We start from the raw sequence: 19,099 nt of genomic DNA, 5'->3' as shown, positions 1-19,099 counted from the left end.
GAAGGAATTCACATGCAGGCTTCCTCCTCCCATTGATGCAGAGCCCCTCATCCTGAAGCAATGAACATGTAGCCACACTTGTGTGATGGTTCTGCCCAGACAGCCATTAGAGAAACAGTGCCCAAGGTTTTTATTGGTGGCTGCTCATATAGGCACCTCTGTCTATCATGTACCAAAATTCCAGGGAAGCAGATGATTAGCATCAGCTACATTGTTTTATAAGTAGTCTAGGCCCCCTGAGTCATTCGTGTCAGGGAAAAAAATTTCCCCCAGCTTAATTGAGATATAATTGACATATGACATTGTGGAAGTCTAAGGTGAACAGTGTGAAGATTTGATGCATGTATATGTTGTGAAGTTTTTACCACAAGCAGATTAGTTAACACATCCTTCACCTCACATAATTCCCAGTCCTTTTAACACGTGCAGCATTGAGACCTGGCATTCAGATCCAGGCCCTGCCACTATGAAGCTAAGTCTTTGACCACTACACTGTCTCACCTCCCATTCTGACTCTGTCCTTTCTGGTCTTTCTTCCTATTCCCTATTTTGTTCAAGGCTGTGCCTCCTTCCCCAGTTGACCCCCAGTAATAAGCCTCCTGTCTGCTTACTTTGTCCAGTGGAGACCAGAGCTTAGTATAAGGGCTCGAATTTTTTTAAGTAATCTTTGGGCTTTTCCTTCCTAAATCAAAGAACTGAAGGAGATAGTGGAATTTCTGTACTGTCTGAGAATTCAGACTCCAAGAAATCAAGACCCTGAAACATATGGTTTCCTTAAAAGAAAGGTATCAGCCCCCTAAGCATCACCATTCGACATTTCAGGCAAAGCCATTTCTGGCAAAGCCATTTCTGGTATTGAACAAAGTATAATAATATGTTGAACGAAGCTTTACTAAGTGTCTGTTTATCGTGTGCCAGGTCCAAAACTAAGCCCCGGAGGTGCAGAGATGAGTCAGACCCAGCCCCTGCCTTCAAGGAGTTCCAATAAGAGCAAAGGAGATAGACAGGAAAAACAATGACAGTGCCTTCACACCTACATAGCACGTGGCAGGTTCACACGTCTGTGGTGTGATCTGATCCTCACACTGTCAGGAGGGCAGGGTTGGCCTCACATCTCCATTCTCCAAATGAAGAAACCAGTCTCACGGAGAGGAAGTGGCTCATGCCAGGCTATAAGGCCAGCATGGGGTTGGGCTCATGCTGGAAGCCCAGTCCCCCCAGGACCAGTAGGGGTATCTCAGGGGCCTCACTCGTCTGTTTCCTGCCTCCTGTCCTCTTCTGCAGCAGTTTTCATGATCACTGTTAACTCCTTCTTAGGTATATATCCTTGCCCACACAGCTATAACAGCTGGGACTACTCAAAACTGGATCCAGAGAGGTTCCGGAGAGAAGAATTAATGTTGCAGAGAAGAAGACTGAAGGGTAAGGTACCAGCTAGGGACTACCATCCCCAGTGCCCGCTGCCACATCCAGCTCCCACCTAGTCCAGGCAGCTGCTGTGCTGTGCTAAGTCGCTTCAGTTGTGTCCAACTCTGTGCGACCCCATGGACTGTAGCCCTCCAAGCTTCTCTGTCTATGGGATTCTCCAGGCAAGAATACTGGAGTGGGTTGCCATTTCCTTCTCCAAGGGATTTTCCTGACCCAGGGATCGAGCTGTTGTCTGTTATGTCTAACCTGCCTTGGCAGGCAGGTTCTTTACCGCTAGCGCCACCTGGGAAGCCCCTAGTCTGGGCAGGGAGGGACCTTGATATTGAAATCCTCCGACCTGGTTCTCTTTCAAGGCTCACTCTCACGTACCCTAAACTCGCCTCCAGCAGACATCGTGGACACCCAGGAATTTCAAAGTAAAAAGAAAAAAAAAAATCTAACCTGGAAATTGTCTTCACATTTAATGACATTTCAATGAATATTAAATTTAACACCTTAAGAGTTTGATAGGTTGTTACTCTTTTAAGTGTTTAGTTCAAGATTTGTTCATTTCAAATTTGCAAGGTTCTGAGTTTTTGTCTTTTAAAGCCAATGCATTTTTTTTCTTGTGAGTTGAGTGCTTGCCCTGTTTACCCTCTGCAGACATTATTTCCTTTAATTGGCTCATCAGCCCTTTGAAGTAGTTAGTATTCACACCCTTTCACAGGATCAGGCACGTGAGGTAATTTGCCCGAGGTCACCCAGCAGGTAGAATGACAGAGAGGCCCTGGGCTGCCTGATGCCAGTCCTCTCCCTGTTGTTGTCGCCTCCAGGGCTTCCCTGATGGCTCAGGAAGGATCTGCCTGCAATGAGTGAGGCCAGGATTCAATCCCTGGGTGGGGGGGGAAGATCCCTGGAGAAGGGAATGGCTACTCACTCCAGTATTCTTGCCTGGAGAATCCCATGGTCAGAGGAGCCTGGCGGGCTACAGTCCATGGGGTCACAGGAGTCGGACCTGACTGAGTGACCCTCTCACTTTCATAGCCTCCAGGCAGGGGGCTGTCTCAGAGCTCCCGCTCTGGTGTCACCCTCAAGACAAGACGGAACTGACAAACTACTTTTTTCCCTCTTCCCTAGGAAGAGGCATATCTTTCCTCACTGCTAGGAAGTACTCCGTCTGGAAGGCCACTCAGAACAGGAGGACCTGCTGTCATCACGTAAGTGTGAGGCCCACACCCAGACCCCTTAGAGCCCCCTAACTTCAGTGACTTCTGGCTGGTTGTGCATCTATGCACTCCTTGCCCCATCACCTCAGGGAGGGGCCCTGGATCTGGGTCCTCAGGTCTGCAGGGATGAGTGGGGACGCTAAAGGGCAGCGGGAAGTGCCAGGATTGGGAGGAGAAAGGAAAGGAAGTCATCTTCCAGTGTAGGCTGCAGCACACATATCTTTATATCTTCTCCTCCCTGGTGAGCCTCATCTCATCCTATAGCCTGGACATCCTCCCGACACCTCTTTGCCCCCTCTCCTCCTATGTAGTGCCGGGTGCCACCACCTCTCTGCCTTCCACTTCCAACACCCCAGTTTGAGCTCTCTTCACTACTGCAGGAGGCTCCTGTCTGCCTCAGGCTCTAATACCCCTGCGAGTTTTTCAAAACACAAATCTAACTACATTATCCTGTCCTCAACGACCCTAAACACCATCCTCCCTCTCAGCCTTCCAGGCCTCAGAAGGGGCAGGCGTTCAATCCCTGGAACTAAGATCCTGCATGCCTACCACAAGGCCTAACCAGAAAAATAGAAAAAAAAAAAGCAGCAGCAGCAGTCAGTAGGAAGGCCCTTGCCCGTCGCCTGCCTGCCTGCCCCGAGGCCACCCGCCCCCGTCTCTACCCTCGCAGTCTGCTGTCTAGGAGGAAGGGCCCTCGCCGTTGTGCTTGGACCTCAGCCCACAGCTTCCACTCCTGCACTCGGCACCGTCTTTTTTGCAGCATCGTTCCCCGCTCAGCCCCACCCCGACCCCCCTCACCGTGGTCTGTTGGTTCGCTCCCGTCGTTGAACAGTCCTCTGGCATCTCTTGCCTTTACAGAGAAAACCCACTTTGTCTCTGCACCCCTGTTTCTTGCTGCTTGTCCCACAGAATTTCTTGAAAGCCTCGTCTGCCCCCGCATCTCTTCCTCAGCCACCCCATGGTTCCTGCCCGCTGTGCTCTCTGCACCTGCTCTGGCCAACTTGGTCTGGCCCCCAGTCTGTTCCCTCTTCTGGTCTGTTTCATATGGCTGGTTGCTCTCATCTCCTTGAAATCCTTTTTTCTTTTAGCTTTGCTTCTTTGTTATCAGACTTTTTGAGTGTCTTCCTTTCCGGCTGGCTGCCCTTCCTCTTGTTTTTCTTGCTAGCTCCCCATCTCATCAGTCAGCTCTGTCCTGGCCCCTTCTGCCTCTATCTAGATATCCTTTCCGGGTGATTTCGTCTGGTCTGGTGGCTTTCTTTTTTTTTTAATGCAATTATTTATTTTAATTGGATGATAATTACTTTACTATACTGTGATGGTTTTTGCCATAGATCAATATGAAGCGGCCATAGGCATTCATGTGTCCCTTCCATCCTGAACACCCTCCTCCCTCCTCACCCTTCCTTCAGGCTGTCACAGAGCACCAGCTTTGGTTGCCCTGCGTCATATGTCAAACTCCCACTGGCAATCTATTTTACATATGGTGATGTATATGTTTCAATGCTATCTATTCTCTCAAATCATCCCACCCACCCTCTTTTTCTCCCACTGAGTCCAAAAGTCTGTTCTTTATGTCTGAAAAATATGGAATGCTTCATGAATTTGCATGTCATCCTTGCGCAGGGCCCATGCTTAGCTTCTCTGTATTGTTCCAACTTCAGTGTACATGCTGCCGAAGCGAGCACGGTCTGCTGGCTTCCCGTATGCCAGTAATGCCCAAATCTCCCTCCGTACCCTGGCCACGCTCAGGACTCATCTGGTCTGTCCAACTGCCCTGTTAGCCTTCCCAGGAGGCCCTCAGCTTAGCAAAGCAGGGGCCTGGGGAGAGGAGCCCTGACTCCCAGCCCGCGCGACACCCCTCTCCTGGCCCGTGGCTGTAGCCTCTTCCTGAGCGCTGTTCTTTCACTCTTAGCCCCAGCTGCTCTCCACACAGTGACCAGAGTGACTTTTTCAGACACACACTGGCTGAGGTTGTTCCTGGCTTAAACAGCACCAGCTTCTCCAGTGCCCCCAGTCCGCTGAACCCAGCCTGCATTGCTCTGCAGAATTCAGCCACCTCCACCTCTCTCTCCTGCCTCCTCACTTCCGTTTCCTCGCTGCACTTCCTTCTGCCTCTGGGACACTCCAGGCCTGTGTCCAATTGGGTCACCAGCCGTCACCTTTACCTGGAACGTGCTTCCCTCAGGGTTCCTGAGGGAAAGGGCTGACTCCTTCTTGCCCTTCAGATTCCAGTTTTCTGTCATTACCTTAGCGGTGTCCCTGGCCCCCCAATCACTCTGTTATCATATTGCCTATGATTCCCCATACGGTACATATCATGCTCTGCTATTCTTTTTCTTTTTTTCTTGTCTGCATGGCATGTGGGATCCCTAGTTCCTCAGTAGGGATCAAACTCTCACCTCCTGCATTGGAAATGCAGTCTTAACCACTGGACTGCCAGGGAAGCCCCCTGCTATTCTTCCTGCAGGATTTATATGTTGTTTAGTATCTGTCTCCCCGTATTAGAATATAAACTCTATGAGAACAGGACCTCTTTTCCTTTATCCCTATTCTATCTCAAGCTCCTGGAATAGACAGCACAAAGAAGATACTCAACAATTATCTCTTGACTTCACAGAGGATGTCGTCTATGTAAACTCAACCCTCTGCTTAGCATAGAATGTGTTTAGTCACTCAGCTGTGTCTGACTCTTTGCGACCCCATGGACTGTAGCCTGCTAGACTCCTCTGTTCATGGGGATTCTCCAGGCAAGAATACTGGAGTGGGTTGCCATGCTCTCCTCCAGGGAATCTTCCCAACCCAGGGATCCAACCCAGGTCTCACTGCTCTATAAATATCAGGAGGCTTCCCAGGTGGCTCAGTGGTAAAGAATCTGCCTGCCGATGTGGGAGACACAGGAGACAGGTTCAATCCCTGAGTTGGGAAGATCCCCTGAAGTAGGAAATACAACCCACTCCAGTATTCTTGCCTGGAAATTTCCATAGACAGAGGAGCCTGGCAGGCTACAGTCTATGGGGTCGCAAAGAGTCACAAGGAGTACAACTGAGCATGCACGCATGGTATAAATGTCAGCCTCCAGAAGTAAGACAGAACAGGCACTGTGGCGGGACAGCTGTCACTCCCAGACTGAGAACAAAATATTATTCAGTGTTTTTGCACTGCCTGTCACAACTGTGTCAAGCAAATGTATTTTCTTTGTACTGGAATACATAAAATCTTCCGACAGTTATTTCAGAAACCCAGCTAAGAGAGTCCATTTTCTGCCTCAGAAATAGAAATAATCAAAAGCTTTCCAACCTTAAAAGCAGCTGAAGTTTCACTGGGCAAACCAGAATGGAGGGAGTCATCGAATTCCACAGTGGGGACAGAGCTTCTCTCTTGTTTTTAGCAGACACGCTTTCCCATCTGCTCGGGGAGATAGTTGGCTGTGTTCAAAATGTGCTTTTCAGTGGCAGCAATCTGTCTGGGAGTCCACAGTTGAACGGCCGAGCAGCAGGTTTTAAGTCTTACCCTGTGGTCTGCCCTACTCCAGCTTCATATTGTGAATTTGCAGAGTGGGAATAAAAAAGCATCTAACTATGTATCTGGCTTCCCCTGTGAGGCTTGGCTATAAATAAGGGCTCCTACCTATTAGAGACTGAATCACTTGTTCACTTAATAAATATGGGAGAATAGTTAAATAAGACCTTTGTAAGGAGGAGTCATCATCATAGTTCTTATTTGCAAACGGTGGAAGCTAATCCAGTTGCTTTAAACAGGAAGAGTATAATAAACAGTATTAGTGGTACGCGGTTCCCCAGGATGGGCCAGGGCACTAGTTTCAGAGGCCATGCCACCAAGAATGGCAGGCACCAACCGATAGTAGTGGGGACTAATGCTCCAAGCTCCACTCTTGTTTCCTTGAAAAGCCAGTTGCTCCCGTTACAGTCTCTCCAGAAGCCAGAGTCTCCTTGGTTCCTCACTTCCTCACGTTGCCCATTTCCACCTTAAAGTCTCAGGCAGGTGCATTGCATCTGAGGACGAGAGCCTAGTTAAAATGTCTGCGCTCAGCCACAGAAGAAGCTGGGAGAGCAGCTGAAGTCTTTCACTCACCTTGGGCCCTGGGTCTCGTGTACTTGGAGGAAAAAAAATGAAAGTGTTAGTGACTCAGTCGTGTCCAGTTAACTCTTTGTGACCCCATGGATGGTAGCCCACCAGGCTTCTCTGTCCATGGAATTCTCTGGCATGAATACTGGAGTGGGTTGCCATTCCCTTCTGCAGGAGATCATCCCGACCCAGGGGTCAAACCCAGGTCTCCCACATTGCAGGCAGATTCTTTATCATCTGAGCCACCATGGAGTACATTGAGAACGTGTGACAAATAACACCTCCAGGATGTGCCATTTGAGTTGAAAACCAAAGGACGAGGAGTCAGCCATTAGAAAAGTGAATGAAAGAACCTTCCAGGAAATGGGAACAGCATGTGCCAAGGCCCTGAAACACAAGGTGGAGGGTGATATATTCAGGGCACAGAGAGAAGACCAGTGATCCTGTAACCCAGTGTGAGTGTGGAAGAGGGGCAGGAATCAATCCTGGAGAAGCAGCAGGAGCGATCTCCTGCAGTGCTGGCTCGGCCACAGTATGGTGTATGGATATAATTTCAGTGCTGCAGGAGTGCACTGAAATCGGGAAGTGACATCTGATTTCTGTTTTTAAAAGATCACACTGTCTTCTGAAGATGGAGAATATAATGAAGGGAGGAGACAGGACACCAGTTAAGAGGATTTTGTAGTTGTCCACGGGCTTCCCTGTGGCTCCGCTGGTCAAGAATCCACCTGCAATGTGGGAAACCTGCGTGTGATCCCTGGGTTGGGAAGATCCCCTGGAGATGGGAAAGGCTACCCACTCCAGTATTCTGGCCTGGAGAATTCCATGGACTAGTCCATGGGGTTGCAAAGAGTCGGACACAACTGATCGACTTTCACTTTCACTGTCAAGGAAGAGGCAGTGACAGCAGGATGCAAGAAGCAGAGAGGCCTAGAGTGTGTTTTGGAGATATTGATCTTTCAGGACGTGCTAATGGATGGCTTTGGGAGTTGGGTGGATAAGAAGGAAAGGGAGGAGTCAAGGATGTGTCCCAGTGTGTGGCTTAAGCAGCTGAACGGTGTGTGGGGTTTGTGAGATGGAAAGTGTAGGGTCTGGGGTAGGAGACTATCAAGAGTTCAGTTTTGAACTTGTTAACTTTAAGATGCCTGTGAGAGGTGCAAATGGAGATGTCACATAGATAGTGAAACATACTAGGCTTGACTGAAGGAGAGGCCAGGGTTACAGCAAAAAACAATTTCTGCCCAAGTTTTTATGTATTTGGGACAAAATATGGAAACTACGAGTGAGTGACCACCGTGGAGCCATAGGCCAAGGAGGGAAGACATATACTAGGCTTGGTTCAGAAGAGCTAAGTTTTCGTCTAGGTAAGGTCGTCTATCAGGTAGATAACTTTATCAGTTCTAGAGCAAATCTGAGCCTCTGTGTTCTTGTTTGTGAAATGGGCATCATGGCTGGTGTTTTTTAAATTAATTAATTTTTTCTTTGGCTGCCCTGGGTTTCTGTTGCTCACAGGCTTTCTCTGATTGCTGCGAACTGGGCCCCCTCTTGTTGTGGAGCACGGGCTCCGGGCTCAAGTGCTTCAGTAGTTGCGGCTCCCAGGCTCCGGAGGGCAGGTTTAACAGCTGTGGCGCACGGGTGTAGCTGCTCTGCGGCATGTGGGTTCTTCCTGGACCAGGGATCGAATCCGAGGCCCTTGCATTGGCAGGCAGATTCGTATCCACTGGACCACCAGGGAAGCCCACGATTGGTACTAATTCTTAAAGATTCAATCCAGGGAGAGGTGCTGTCCCATAAATTGTTGTCTAGCCATGTCCTGTCAGAATGTTTTCTCATTTTAACCAGAATTTCCTCAAGTTCCAGAGCAGAGGTACATACAGGTCATTTAACAATAATGACCCAAATTCCTGAAGCTCATTCCTGTACCTGCTGATGCCAGATCTGCCAAGCCCACATCCCTCGCAGACATTTCTGGGCATCCCCAGATTGTCACAGTGGCTCAAAAGCTGGTCTACCTCCATCACAGCTAAGCCTTCAGTGTGCAGAATCTGAGTGGCAGGGTGACATGGTGGAACGGTCTCATCTCCACTGTGCTGCGGTGGGAAGGGGGTCCCAGAAGAGTCTTAATTTACGCCCCCATCCCAACAACAGTGCCTCACATGCTCAGAGCGGAAGTTGCTGATCACAACACATGAGAGTGGGTGGGAAAATAATTTGGAGAGTCCACCATGTGCAAATTTTCTTTGTGTGTATCCTATCCTAGCATCCCTGCATGGTAGGTCATTATTATTTTTATCTGACAAAAGGAGAAATAGACTGAAACTGGTGAAAACTTGCCCCAGGCCACATGACTAACTTCAGCTGACATAGAAAGCTGTCATTCTGAGCTCTTTCTGCATCATCCTACTGCCTCTCCAACAAATGCGGAGGTCTAATGCCTTCAGCCAAGTCCATCTCCTTGTGACTATTCTCTGCTCCATGACAAAGCTCTCTGAAGTCTGTAATCAATGAGTGTGATGCTTCACTGAGCTCTGGGAGTGTCTTTTTTCTAACAGCTCTGAGTAACCACTTCAACGCTGTGAAAATCAGCTGCTGTTAGACAACCAGCTGCATGGTGGATGGGAGGTCCTTTCAGCTTTCTTCTTCCCATTCAAATATCATATTTATGTAAAAGCAAAGTGATGATTGTTGAGGCTGGAGGGTTGCTTGTCTGCCACTCGGTGGGCCATCTGTTTAAGACTGCCAAACTCCTACTCATCTTTAAAGACAGAACGAAAGTGTCTTCTCTCCTTGGAAGCCCTCCAGCTCTGCCCCAAACAGAATCAAGTGTTCCCACTGGGGCTTCCTAGAATACTCTGCTAGTACCGCTTGTGACAGATTATCAGCTGTTTCCCAATATTTGTTGTTTCCTCCCCCTGTAGGAAAGAGAGAGACTTCCTGGGTGGTCCAGTGGCTGAAACTCTGCATTCCCAATGCAGGGGAGCCGGGTTTCAATCCCTGGTCAGGAAACTAGATCCCACATGCAGGAACTAAAGATCCCGCATGCTGCAACTAAAAACAGGTGCAGTCAAATACATAACAGACATAACATAATTTTTTAAAAAGAGAGAGAACCTATAAAGAAAAGGTTACATTTCCTTGCCTTCCTTCCCTCTGTGTGTAGCCATGTGGCTAAGATCCAGTTAATGAGATAGAAATAGATGTGCCATGTGGCAGTTTCTGGGAGTCTTCCTAGAAAAAAGGAAGATTCCTTCATCTCTTTGTCCTTTTCTCTATTCTGCTGTTTGGAATGTGAATGTGATGACTGGAGCTCTAGTTGCCACCTTGGACCCTAAGAACGAAGGTCCTATCTTAGGAAAAGTGGAACAGAGCTGGAAGAAGTCAGAATCCCTAAGATTTATCACAGGAGAAATAATGTATAAACCCTAAATTGCCTACCTTCAGATTGTTATATGGGAGAGACATTGCTACCTAGTTTGAACCACTATTAATTTCAAGTCTCTGTCACTCATGTGCAAACCTAATCCTGAGTTATATTACCTCTGTAACAAATATGTGGTACTTTCCAATTACCTTAGCGTAATTGTGATTTCCTATTATCGTCCCTGCTAGACTTGTAGCTCCTCTCAGCAGGGACTAGGTTTCAGGTTTGGCTCAGCGCAAGACACATGAGTAGTTGCTCAGTGAAATGTCTTCTGAAGGAGGGGTGGTGAGCGATTTCATAAACAACCATGCACTGTCTGCAGAGCACTTCAGCCATGAGCAACAACTGCGCTTTGCATTCATTAGCTGACTTAATCCCCTTAAGAACCCTGTGAGGAAACCAAGGCAATCAAGACGTTCATTGACTTGCCCAAGATCACAGGCCACTGTGACAGGGCAGAGACTAGAACCCCAGTCTGCCTCAGGCCCCAGCTCACGTGTTTTCTTCATCTCTTTTTCCCATGCCCCCAGGATGGAGGGCTGAGCTGTTGAGCTGTGCCTGAAAGGTCTCCCTTACGTGCTTTTGCTGAGAACAATGAAAGACACCTAAGAAATTGCATGTATACTTTTTGTATTCCTCTCACTACCAGTTTTACTAAATTTGTTCTTCTGTGATTTTTGTGTGTTTTTTCTCTCTCCTGGAGTCTGGTGATACGAATTCAACCAATGAGAGAGCCAGTTCTGCCCAGAAGAATTCGGTGTATGGCCCAAAAGGTACATTAACCACCCAAAGGGGAAATGTAGGCTTTTGATTTAGTTATTATCTCCAAAATCCTAGTTTCTTGTTTTTTTTTTTTTTTTTAAACCTCATCTGCTGTCCTCATTTACACTTATGGTGTAAATGTCTTTTACACCATAATTGTCTTTTCAGTTCAGTTATCACTAATTAAGTTCCACTTTTGTGATAATGAGTTCAGCAGTGTTGATATCTGTGGGGAAGAGAGATTGACGGCACTGGAAGAAGAAACCTAAGATAGGATTACTGCTCTTCTCCCCCATCAGAAAACAGAATTTATTGAGTTAGAAACCTATTTGTGCCTGGGTGTTAATTTATTGGGTGGGTCAAAAAGTTCGTTTGGGTTTTTCTATAAGATGGTGCAGAAAAACCTAAATGAACCTTTTGGCCAACCCAACACAAAGGTGACTAAGTGACTACATAGGTCAGTGCCGTTAAAAGAAACTTCGTTATTCTTAGTTCTAGAAATGGGAGGCATAGCTTCCCGTGCAGGGCCATAGGAGGAAGCTCCAGTGTTGTCAGGAGGCAGAAGGGAGTAAGGGGAAGGCATAGGCCACAGCCTTTATTGGCATTTCCTTGGGAAAGGCCAGACATGACAGTGTAAACAGCATAAGATTGGCTATATGGAATAATTCTGGTGGGTTTCAGGGCATAAAGGCTGTCCCTAGTTGTCTGACACCTGGACTGGGTCGATTTAAGTCAGGAGAAATATTGGCTTGGTGTGAGAGTTAGATGCTTGCTCCTTGGAAGAAAAGCTATGACCAACCTAGACAACATGTTAAAAAGCAGAGACATTACTTTGCCAACAAAAGTCCATCTAGTCAAAGCTGTGGTTTTCCAATAGTCATGTATGGACATGAGAGTTGGACTTTAAAGAAAGCTGAGCATCTAAGAATTGACACTTTTGGACTGTGGTGTTGGAGGAGACTCTTGAGAGTCCTTTGGACTGCAAGGAGATCCAACCAGTCCATCTTAAAGGAAATCGGTTCTGAATATTCATTGGAAGGATTGATGCTGAAGCTGAAACTCCAATACTTTGGCCACCTAATGTGAAGAACTGACTCATTGGAAAAGACCCTGATGCTGGGAAAGATTGAAGGCAGGAGAAGGGGACGACAAAGGATGAGATGGTTGGATGGCATCACTGACTAGATGGACATGAATTTGAGTAAGCTCTGGGAGTTGGTGATGGACAGGGAGGCCTGGCGTGCTGCAGTCCATGGGGTCACAAAGAGTCAGACATGACTGAGTGATTGAACCAAACTGAACTATGAGAGTTAGATAAAGAAGGTGGTTCAGAGTATGGCCTCTGGTTCATGCGGGAGATGTAAACAACTTTGGCCATTAGTTTGGCCCTGTAATTAATGGATGCCAAATAGACAAATACAGAACCTAAGAAAACTATGTTAGAATATAAAGTCTTAAGTATCATTTTAGATTATTTCACATGTCATCAGTATTTGAAAAGTTAAGCAATCTTTTTTCTTGATTGAGAAAGGGAGGTGCAAAGAGGTATGTAAATTATATCTCAGTAAAACCATTAAAAAAACCTCTCAAACTTGGAGACCACTCATTGAGAGGTATAGAGGGGGTTCCAAATAGAGGTAAATATTTGTGGGAGACTTTGCAAGTCCCCCAAATCTACATATATATTCAATTCATGTAGACCTATGAGTCAAAGAGGAAGAATGAAAGGAAATTAGAAATTTTTTTTTCATTTATTTTTATTAGTTGGAGGCTAATTACTTTACAGTATTGTAGTGGTTTTTGTCATACATTGACATGAATCAGCCATGGATTTACATGTATTCCCCATCCCGATCCCCCCTTCCAACTCCCTGTCCACCTGATTCCTCTGGGTCTTCCCAGTGCACCAGGCCCAAGCACTTGTCTCTTGCATCCAGCCTGGGCTGGTGATCTGTTTCACCATAGATAATATACATGTTTCGACACTGTTCTCTCGAAACATCCCACCCTCGCCTTCTCCCACAGAGTGCAAAATCTGTTCTGTACATCTGTGTCTCTTTTTCTGTTTTGCATATAGGGTTATCATTACCATCTTTCTAAATTCCATATATATGCATTAATATACTGTATTGGTCTTTATCTTTCTGGCTTACTTCACTCTGTATAATGGGCTCCAGTTTCATCCATCTCATTAGAACTGATTCAATTGAATTCTTTTTAATGGCTGAGTAATATTCCATGGTGTATATGTACCACAGCTTCCTTATCCATTCGTCTGCTGATGGGCATCTAGGTTGCTTCCATGTCCTGGCTATTATAAACAGTGCTGTGATGAACATTGGGGTGCACGTGTCTCTTTCAGTTCTGGTTTCCTCAGTGTGTATGCCCAAAAGTGGTATTGCTAGGTCATATGGCAGTTCTAATTCCAGTTTTTTAAGAAATCTCCACACTATTCTCCATAGCAGCTGTACTAGATTGCATTCCCACCAACAGTGTAAGAGGGTTCCCTTTTCTCTACACCCTCTCCAGCATTTATTGCTTGTAGACTTTTGGATAGCAGCCATCCTGACTGGCGTGTAATGGTACCTCATTGTGGTTTTGATTTGCATTTCTCTGATAATGAGTGATGTTGAGCATCTTTTCATGTGTTTTTTTGCCATCTCTATGTCTTCTTTGGAGAAATGTCTGTTTAGTTCTTTGGCCCATTTTTTGATTGGGTCATTTATTTTTCTGGAGTTGAGCTGGAGGAGTTGCTTGTATATTTTTGAGATTAATCCTTTGTCTGTTGCTTCATTTGCTATTATTTTCTCCCAATCTGAGGGCTGTCTTTTCACTTTGCTTATAGTTTCCTTTGTTGTGCAAAAGCTTTTAAGTTTCATTAGGTCCCATTTGTTTATCTTTGCTTTTGTTTCCAATATTCTGGGAGGTGGGTCATAGAAGATCCTTCTGTGATTTATGTCGGAGAGTGTTTTGCCTATGTTCTCCTCTAGGAGTTTTATAGTTTCTGGTCTTACATTTAGATCTTTAATCCATTTTGAGTTTATTTTTGTGTATGGTGTTAGAAAGTGTTCTAGTTTCATTCTTTTACAAGTGGTTGACCAGCACCACTTGTTAAAGAGGTTGTCTTTTTTCCATTGTATATTCTTGCCTCCTTTGTCGAAGATAAGGTGTCCATAGGTTCGTGGATTTATCTCTGGGCTTTCTATTCTGTTCCATTGATCTATATTTCTGTCTTTGTCCCAGTACCATACTGTTTTGATGACTGTGGCTTTATAGTGTAGTCTGAAGTCAGGCAGGTTGATTCCTCCAGTTCCATTCTTCTTTCTCAAGATTACTTTGGCTATTTGAGGTTTTTTGTATTTCCATACAAATTGTGAAATTATTTTTTCTAGTTCTGTGAAAAATACCATTGGTAGCTTGATAGGGATTGCACTGAATCTATAGATTGCTTTGGGTAGTATAGCCATTTTGACAATATTGATTCTTCCAATCCATGAACACGGTATATTTCTCCATCTGTTTGTGTCCTCTTTGATTTCTTTCATCAGTGTTGGAAATTAGAAAATTTTTGAACTGAGTAGAAATGAAACCCCTTTTTCTAATATGAAAAATGCTGTAAAGTTTCTTCTGAACACTAAGCATTCCACGACTTTTTTAGATATAGTGATTTTATTTTTTTCTGTTTGAGTTATTTGCACTTTGTAACTATTATAAATAATGCTGCTGTGAAATTCATGTGCAAGTTTTTTGTGTAGACATATATTTCATTTCTCTTGGATATGTGTATACCAAGGGTGAAATTGCTGGGTCATATGTTTAACATTTTGAGGAACTGCCATACAGCATTCCAAAGTGATCATCATACACGTTTTAAAGACTATAAGAGGAGAAAAGTACAGTATTATATTTACTATATATAACCAGATAGGTTTACAATATATATTATATATTTATTATTTATATTCTATATTTACTATATATATTGCACTTATGCTAGATAACCAGGTATTTACAGTTTCTGTTGCTTTTCCTTCATTTCTGAAGTTCCAAGTTTCCCTCTGGAATCATTTTCCTTCTTACATCCCCTCCCACCACCAAAAAAATCCTCCATTTGAAACAGGCCTGCTGGCACTTAGTTCTCTTGCTTTTCTTTCTTCCGAGAATGTCTCTGTTTCACCTTCAATTTTGAAGAATATTTTTTCTGGATATAGAATTCTGGGTTGACAGTTCTTTTCTTTCTGTACTTCTCAATGTTGTTCCACAGCCTCTGGTCTCAATGGTCTGATGAGAAATCCACAGTCATTTAAATTCTTGTTTCCTTTTCTCATCATAGCTGACAATTCTATTGATCATTTTTTGTTAATATTGTACTGACAGAGCATACCTATCATCCTCTGGTTTTGAGGAGACCCACAAAACAAGTCAGGAGGATATCAGAAGCAAGAGAACTTGAGAATATGCTTCCTAAGCAGGTGAGCACATGATTGCAAGCTTCATAGTAGAGATGGCTTAAAAGATGCTAGGAGTTCTGGCTAGAAAAGTGGGTCTGTGAAAATGTCAGAGTAAAAACTGGGGTGTTTCTGATTGTAGACTCGGTTAATACAGTAAGGAAATCTCCTGCAGGTAATTACTGACTGAAGTGGGCACAAGTTTGAGTAAGCATTTAGCCTGGATTTCTCCAGATTTAAATTATTTGCTTGAAACTCAAGAGCCTGGATGTAATGGAAAGAGAATCCTGGGCCTCTGTTTCCTACTCTATAAAACGTGGACAATAATTCATAGGTCCTGGTGTTCTTATGAGGTTTATCTGAGGTAGTGATGATAATTAACACGTAATGAACACTTACTATGTGTCAGGCATTATACTAAACCTGTGGAGAAGGAAATGGCAACTCACTCCAGTATGCTTGCTTGGAGAATCTCATGGACAAAGGAGCCTGGCAAGCTACTATCCATGGGGTCACAGGAGTCAGACACGACTTAGCAACTAAACCATCACCACCACCATACTAAACCTGTGCATACAATATATTTTATTTTACTGTCACAATCCTTTGAAACAATTACTCCTCCTATTCTTTAGTTTATTAGTGAGGAAATTGATGCTCAGAGCATGCTGAAACAAAGACCCAGCACAGCCAAATAAGTGTGCATCTGTGTGAAGTTGCTTGCAACCCTATGGACTGTAGCCCACCAGGCTCCTCTGTCCATGGAATTCCCCAGGCAAGATTACTGGAGTACTGGGTTGCCATTTCATAATGGCACATAATGGCACATAATGGCATAATGGCACATTTCATAATGGCCCTCACCGGGAGATGGGGCTCTAGGAATTATGGGACTAAATGATCTATGAGTTCCCTTCTGACTCCAAGTTTCTGTGATCCCAGTGGGATCTTGCTAAAGAGTAGTGCTTCCCAACAGGGGGCAGTTTTGCCCCCCAGGAGACATTTGGCCTTGTCTGGAGGCATTTCTGGTTGTCACAACTGGGTGTGGGGGCAGAGTACTACTTGTATCTATTACATGGAGACCAAGGATGCCGCTCAGCATCCTACAGTGCCCAGGACAGTCTCCCACAGCAAAGAATTATCTGGCCCCAAACGGCTAAGTGCCAAGATGGAGAGAACCTGATATAGATAAAGGAAATCTCATTAAGCAATTAAAATGAATAGGATTAGGGACTTCCTGGTGGTCCAGTGGCTAAGACTCCACCCTCCAAATGCAGGGGGTCCAAGTCTGGTCCCTTGTTCGGGAACTAGATTCCATGTGCTGCAACTAAAAATCCCACATGCGACAGCTAAAAAAGATCCCATATGCTGCAACTAAACTAAAAGAACATGCCACAACTAAGACCCGGCGCAGCCAAATAAGTATTTAGTAAATACATACATGTTTTTTTTTAATTAAAAAATAAAGTAAAACAAAACAAAGTAAATAGGATTAGAGAATAATGTGGTTAGGTGCTGCTACAGCGTTTATTCATGAGGCAGAATTTTTGTCTGATTATCACCACTTCTTCAAAATAAAACGTATTTAAAAAATAACATAAGTAGTACACAGTCACTACAGACGTTTTGGAGAAAAGGCAGAGGAACGTAAGGAAAGAAAACAAATCACTGTCAGCCACTGTCTGTTCTCTTTCCTGGTCTCTATTTCAGCATCTCAAACACAGAACATCCCAAACAGACTTCTTGATTGTTCTACTCTGTCAGACTATCCCCAGACTTTCCCAGCTGGGCAATTGGCAGCTAACCCTTTAGAGTCATCCTTGACTCCCCTCTTTCTCACACCTACATTGACTCTATCAGTAAATCCTGCCAATTCTGCTTTTACAACATAATCACAAACTCCACCACTTTTCACCTCTCTCCCAGCTCCCCAGCCGCAGCCCCGGCACTGCCCGAACCACTCTAGAGGCCTCCTAAGTGCTCTTCTTGTGTCCATGCTCACCCATGCAGTCATTTCTCCACACATCAGTTAAAGGGGTCTTTTTTTTCTTATTTATTTATTTATTTATTTGGGGGGGATCTTTAGAAAAAAATTAATCAGATCATGTTGTAACCCAGCTCAAAACCTTCCCAGTGACTTCAGTCACACTTAGAAAATCCTAGCTCCTTTCCAAGGCCCGGAGACCCCACTCCTTCTTCGCTTCATTATTTGTTCTCTTTTGAGCCATGCGGGCCTGTTTTCCATCCCTCAGCCACACCAAGCTCCTGTCTGTCTTGGGGGTCTCTTGCACTTGCTGTCCCCTTTGCCTGGAACATTGCACAGATCTTCCTTCCGTTGTTCAGGGTCTGCCAGGATCACTCCTCCTCAAGGCAGCCCTCCCTGACCACCCCATGGAAAAGATTCCTCTCCTCCCCGGTATCCCATCCCACCACACACACCCCTTACTCTGCTTGATTCTTACCTGAAGCCCTTATTATTCCATAGTATCATGTACTCTCTTACTTGTTGATTATTATTTTTTTCTCAACTATAATACCAGCCCTTTAGGGCTGGAATGTGTCTTATTATCGACTGATATGCCAATGTCTAGATCAGTATGTATACATAGTAGTCACCCAGTATATATTTGCTGAGTGAGTTGTTAACATTTTAGGAACTAGGCTTCTAGTCCCTCATCTACCTTTTTTTGGTTGATATATTTCATATAATTATATTTATTTTATACAATATACATAATATTATATACCTAATTTTGTATCTTGATTTTTAAAATTACTATTGCATCTGAAACCATATTTTAGTACCAACTCTTCGTATTTTAGTACCAACTACCACTATTGGTGGTAGTATGCCACCAATAGTGGCATACTATTCCTTTGGGTAGAGATATCTACATCTCTTTGAACATTTAGATTATTCCAATCTTCTGCCGTAGTAATTATCACTGCAGTAAACATTTTAGTGCCTAAATCTTCTTTACTTGTGGGTAGTTTTCCTTAGGATAGCATCCTAAAATGAGTTCCTAGATAAAAGATATGAGTACTTTTACATTTCTTAATGTACACTGTAAAAATGACAGTATCCTTTATTCTACTCCTCTCTCTTTCCTACTCAGTCTTACCCTGCCTGCAAAAGCCCTCCGCTGACTCCAAACCTCTTCAACATTTATGGCAAGAGTCCTCTGATTGTGTACTTCCTCCTGAACTACTCCACCCTGCAGCAGCATGGCCAAGACCTGTTGATGGTCAGGAGAGAAAGAACCAAGATCATCCCATATCCTTTCCACCGTGGGTTAGACACACATCACTCCAGATCCCTGCTTCCCCTTCCCAGAAGCAAGGGTGAAGAGAGACACATCCAACACCTGACACATAGTAGGGACTTGTCAAGGGTGACCATTGATAGATGCCTATGGGTCAGAATCTTGCTCATTTTAATTCAAAACCTACCTCGTGCTGTGTGGGACCCTGGGCAAGTCAGATTTCCCTGTGTGCAAAATCTCTTCCTATCTACCATAAAGAATGGGCTACTTAGGGACCCTTACATACTTTGCAATTTACTAATGCCTCCCAGATGCTGACACCACAGTATATATTTGATCAGGAATTTTGGTGTCCAGGTATGTGTTTCTTCTAGCATCCTCCTCACACACACACACACACCCCTCCGCAAGACCCATTAGCAAATTCCTGGCCCCATTGAAATTTATCCTAAAGATATGGTCAAAATCCAGATCTTAAGAAAACGG

General features: G+C 44.7%; 1 protein-coding gene and 1 non-coding gene across 2 annotated transcripts in view; one reads left to right on the top strand and one right to left on the bottom strand.

Moving 5' to 3' along the window:
* The window catches only part of FAM227A (family with sequence similarity 227 member A), a 51,935-nt gene that overhangs the window by 22,489 nt on the left and 10,347 nt on the right, over positions 1 to 19,099 (top strand). Inside the window, 5 exon segments of the mRNA XM_070453334.1 lie at positions 1,318 to 1,422; positions 2,545 to 2,624; positions 10,844 to 10,913; positions 15,280 to 15,374; positions 18,467 to 18,624. Coding sequence (XP_070309435.1) covers positions 1,318 to 1,422; positions 2,545 to 2,624; positions 10,844 to 10,913; positions 15,280 to 15,374; positions 18,467 to 18,624 — 508 coding nt within the window.
* On the bottom strand, positions 4,212 to 4,318 carry LOC139030751 (U6 spliceosomal RNA). Its single transcript, XR_011483153.1, has one exon. It is a non-coding gene; the product is annotated as a U6 spliceosomal RNA (small nuclear RNA).

This window comes from Odocoileus virginianus, chromosome 23 (genome assembly GCF_023699985.2).
Source record: "Odocoileus virginianus isolate 20LAN1187 ecotype Illinois chromosome 23, Ovbor_1.2, whole genome shotgun sequence".
In the NCBI taxonomy this organism is placed as follows: domain Eukaryota; kingdom Metazoa; phylum Chordata; class Mammalia; order Artiodactyla; family Cervidae; genus Odocoileus; species Odocoileus virginianus.
This window is presented reverse-complemented; position numbering and strand designations above follow the sequence as displayed.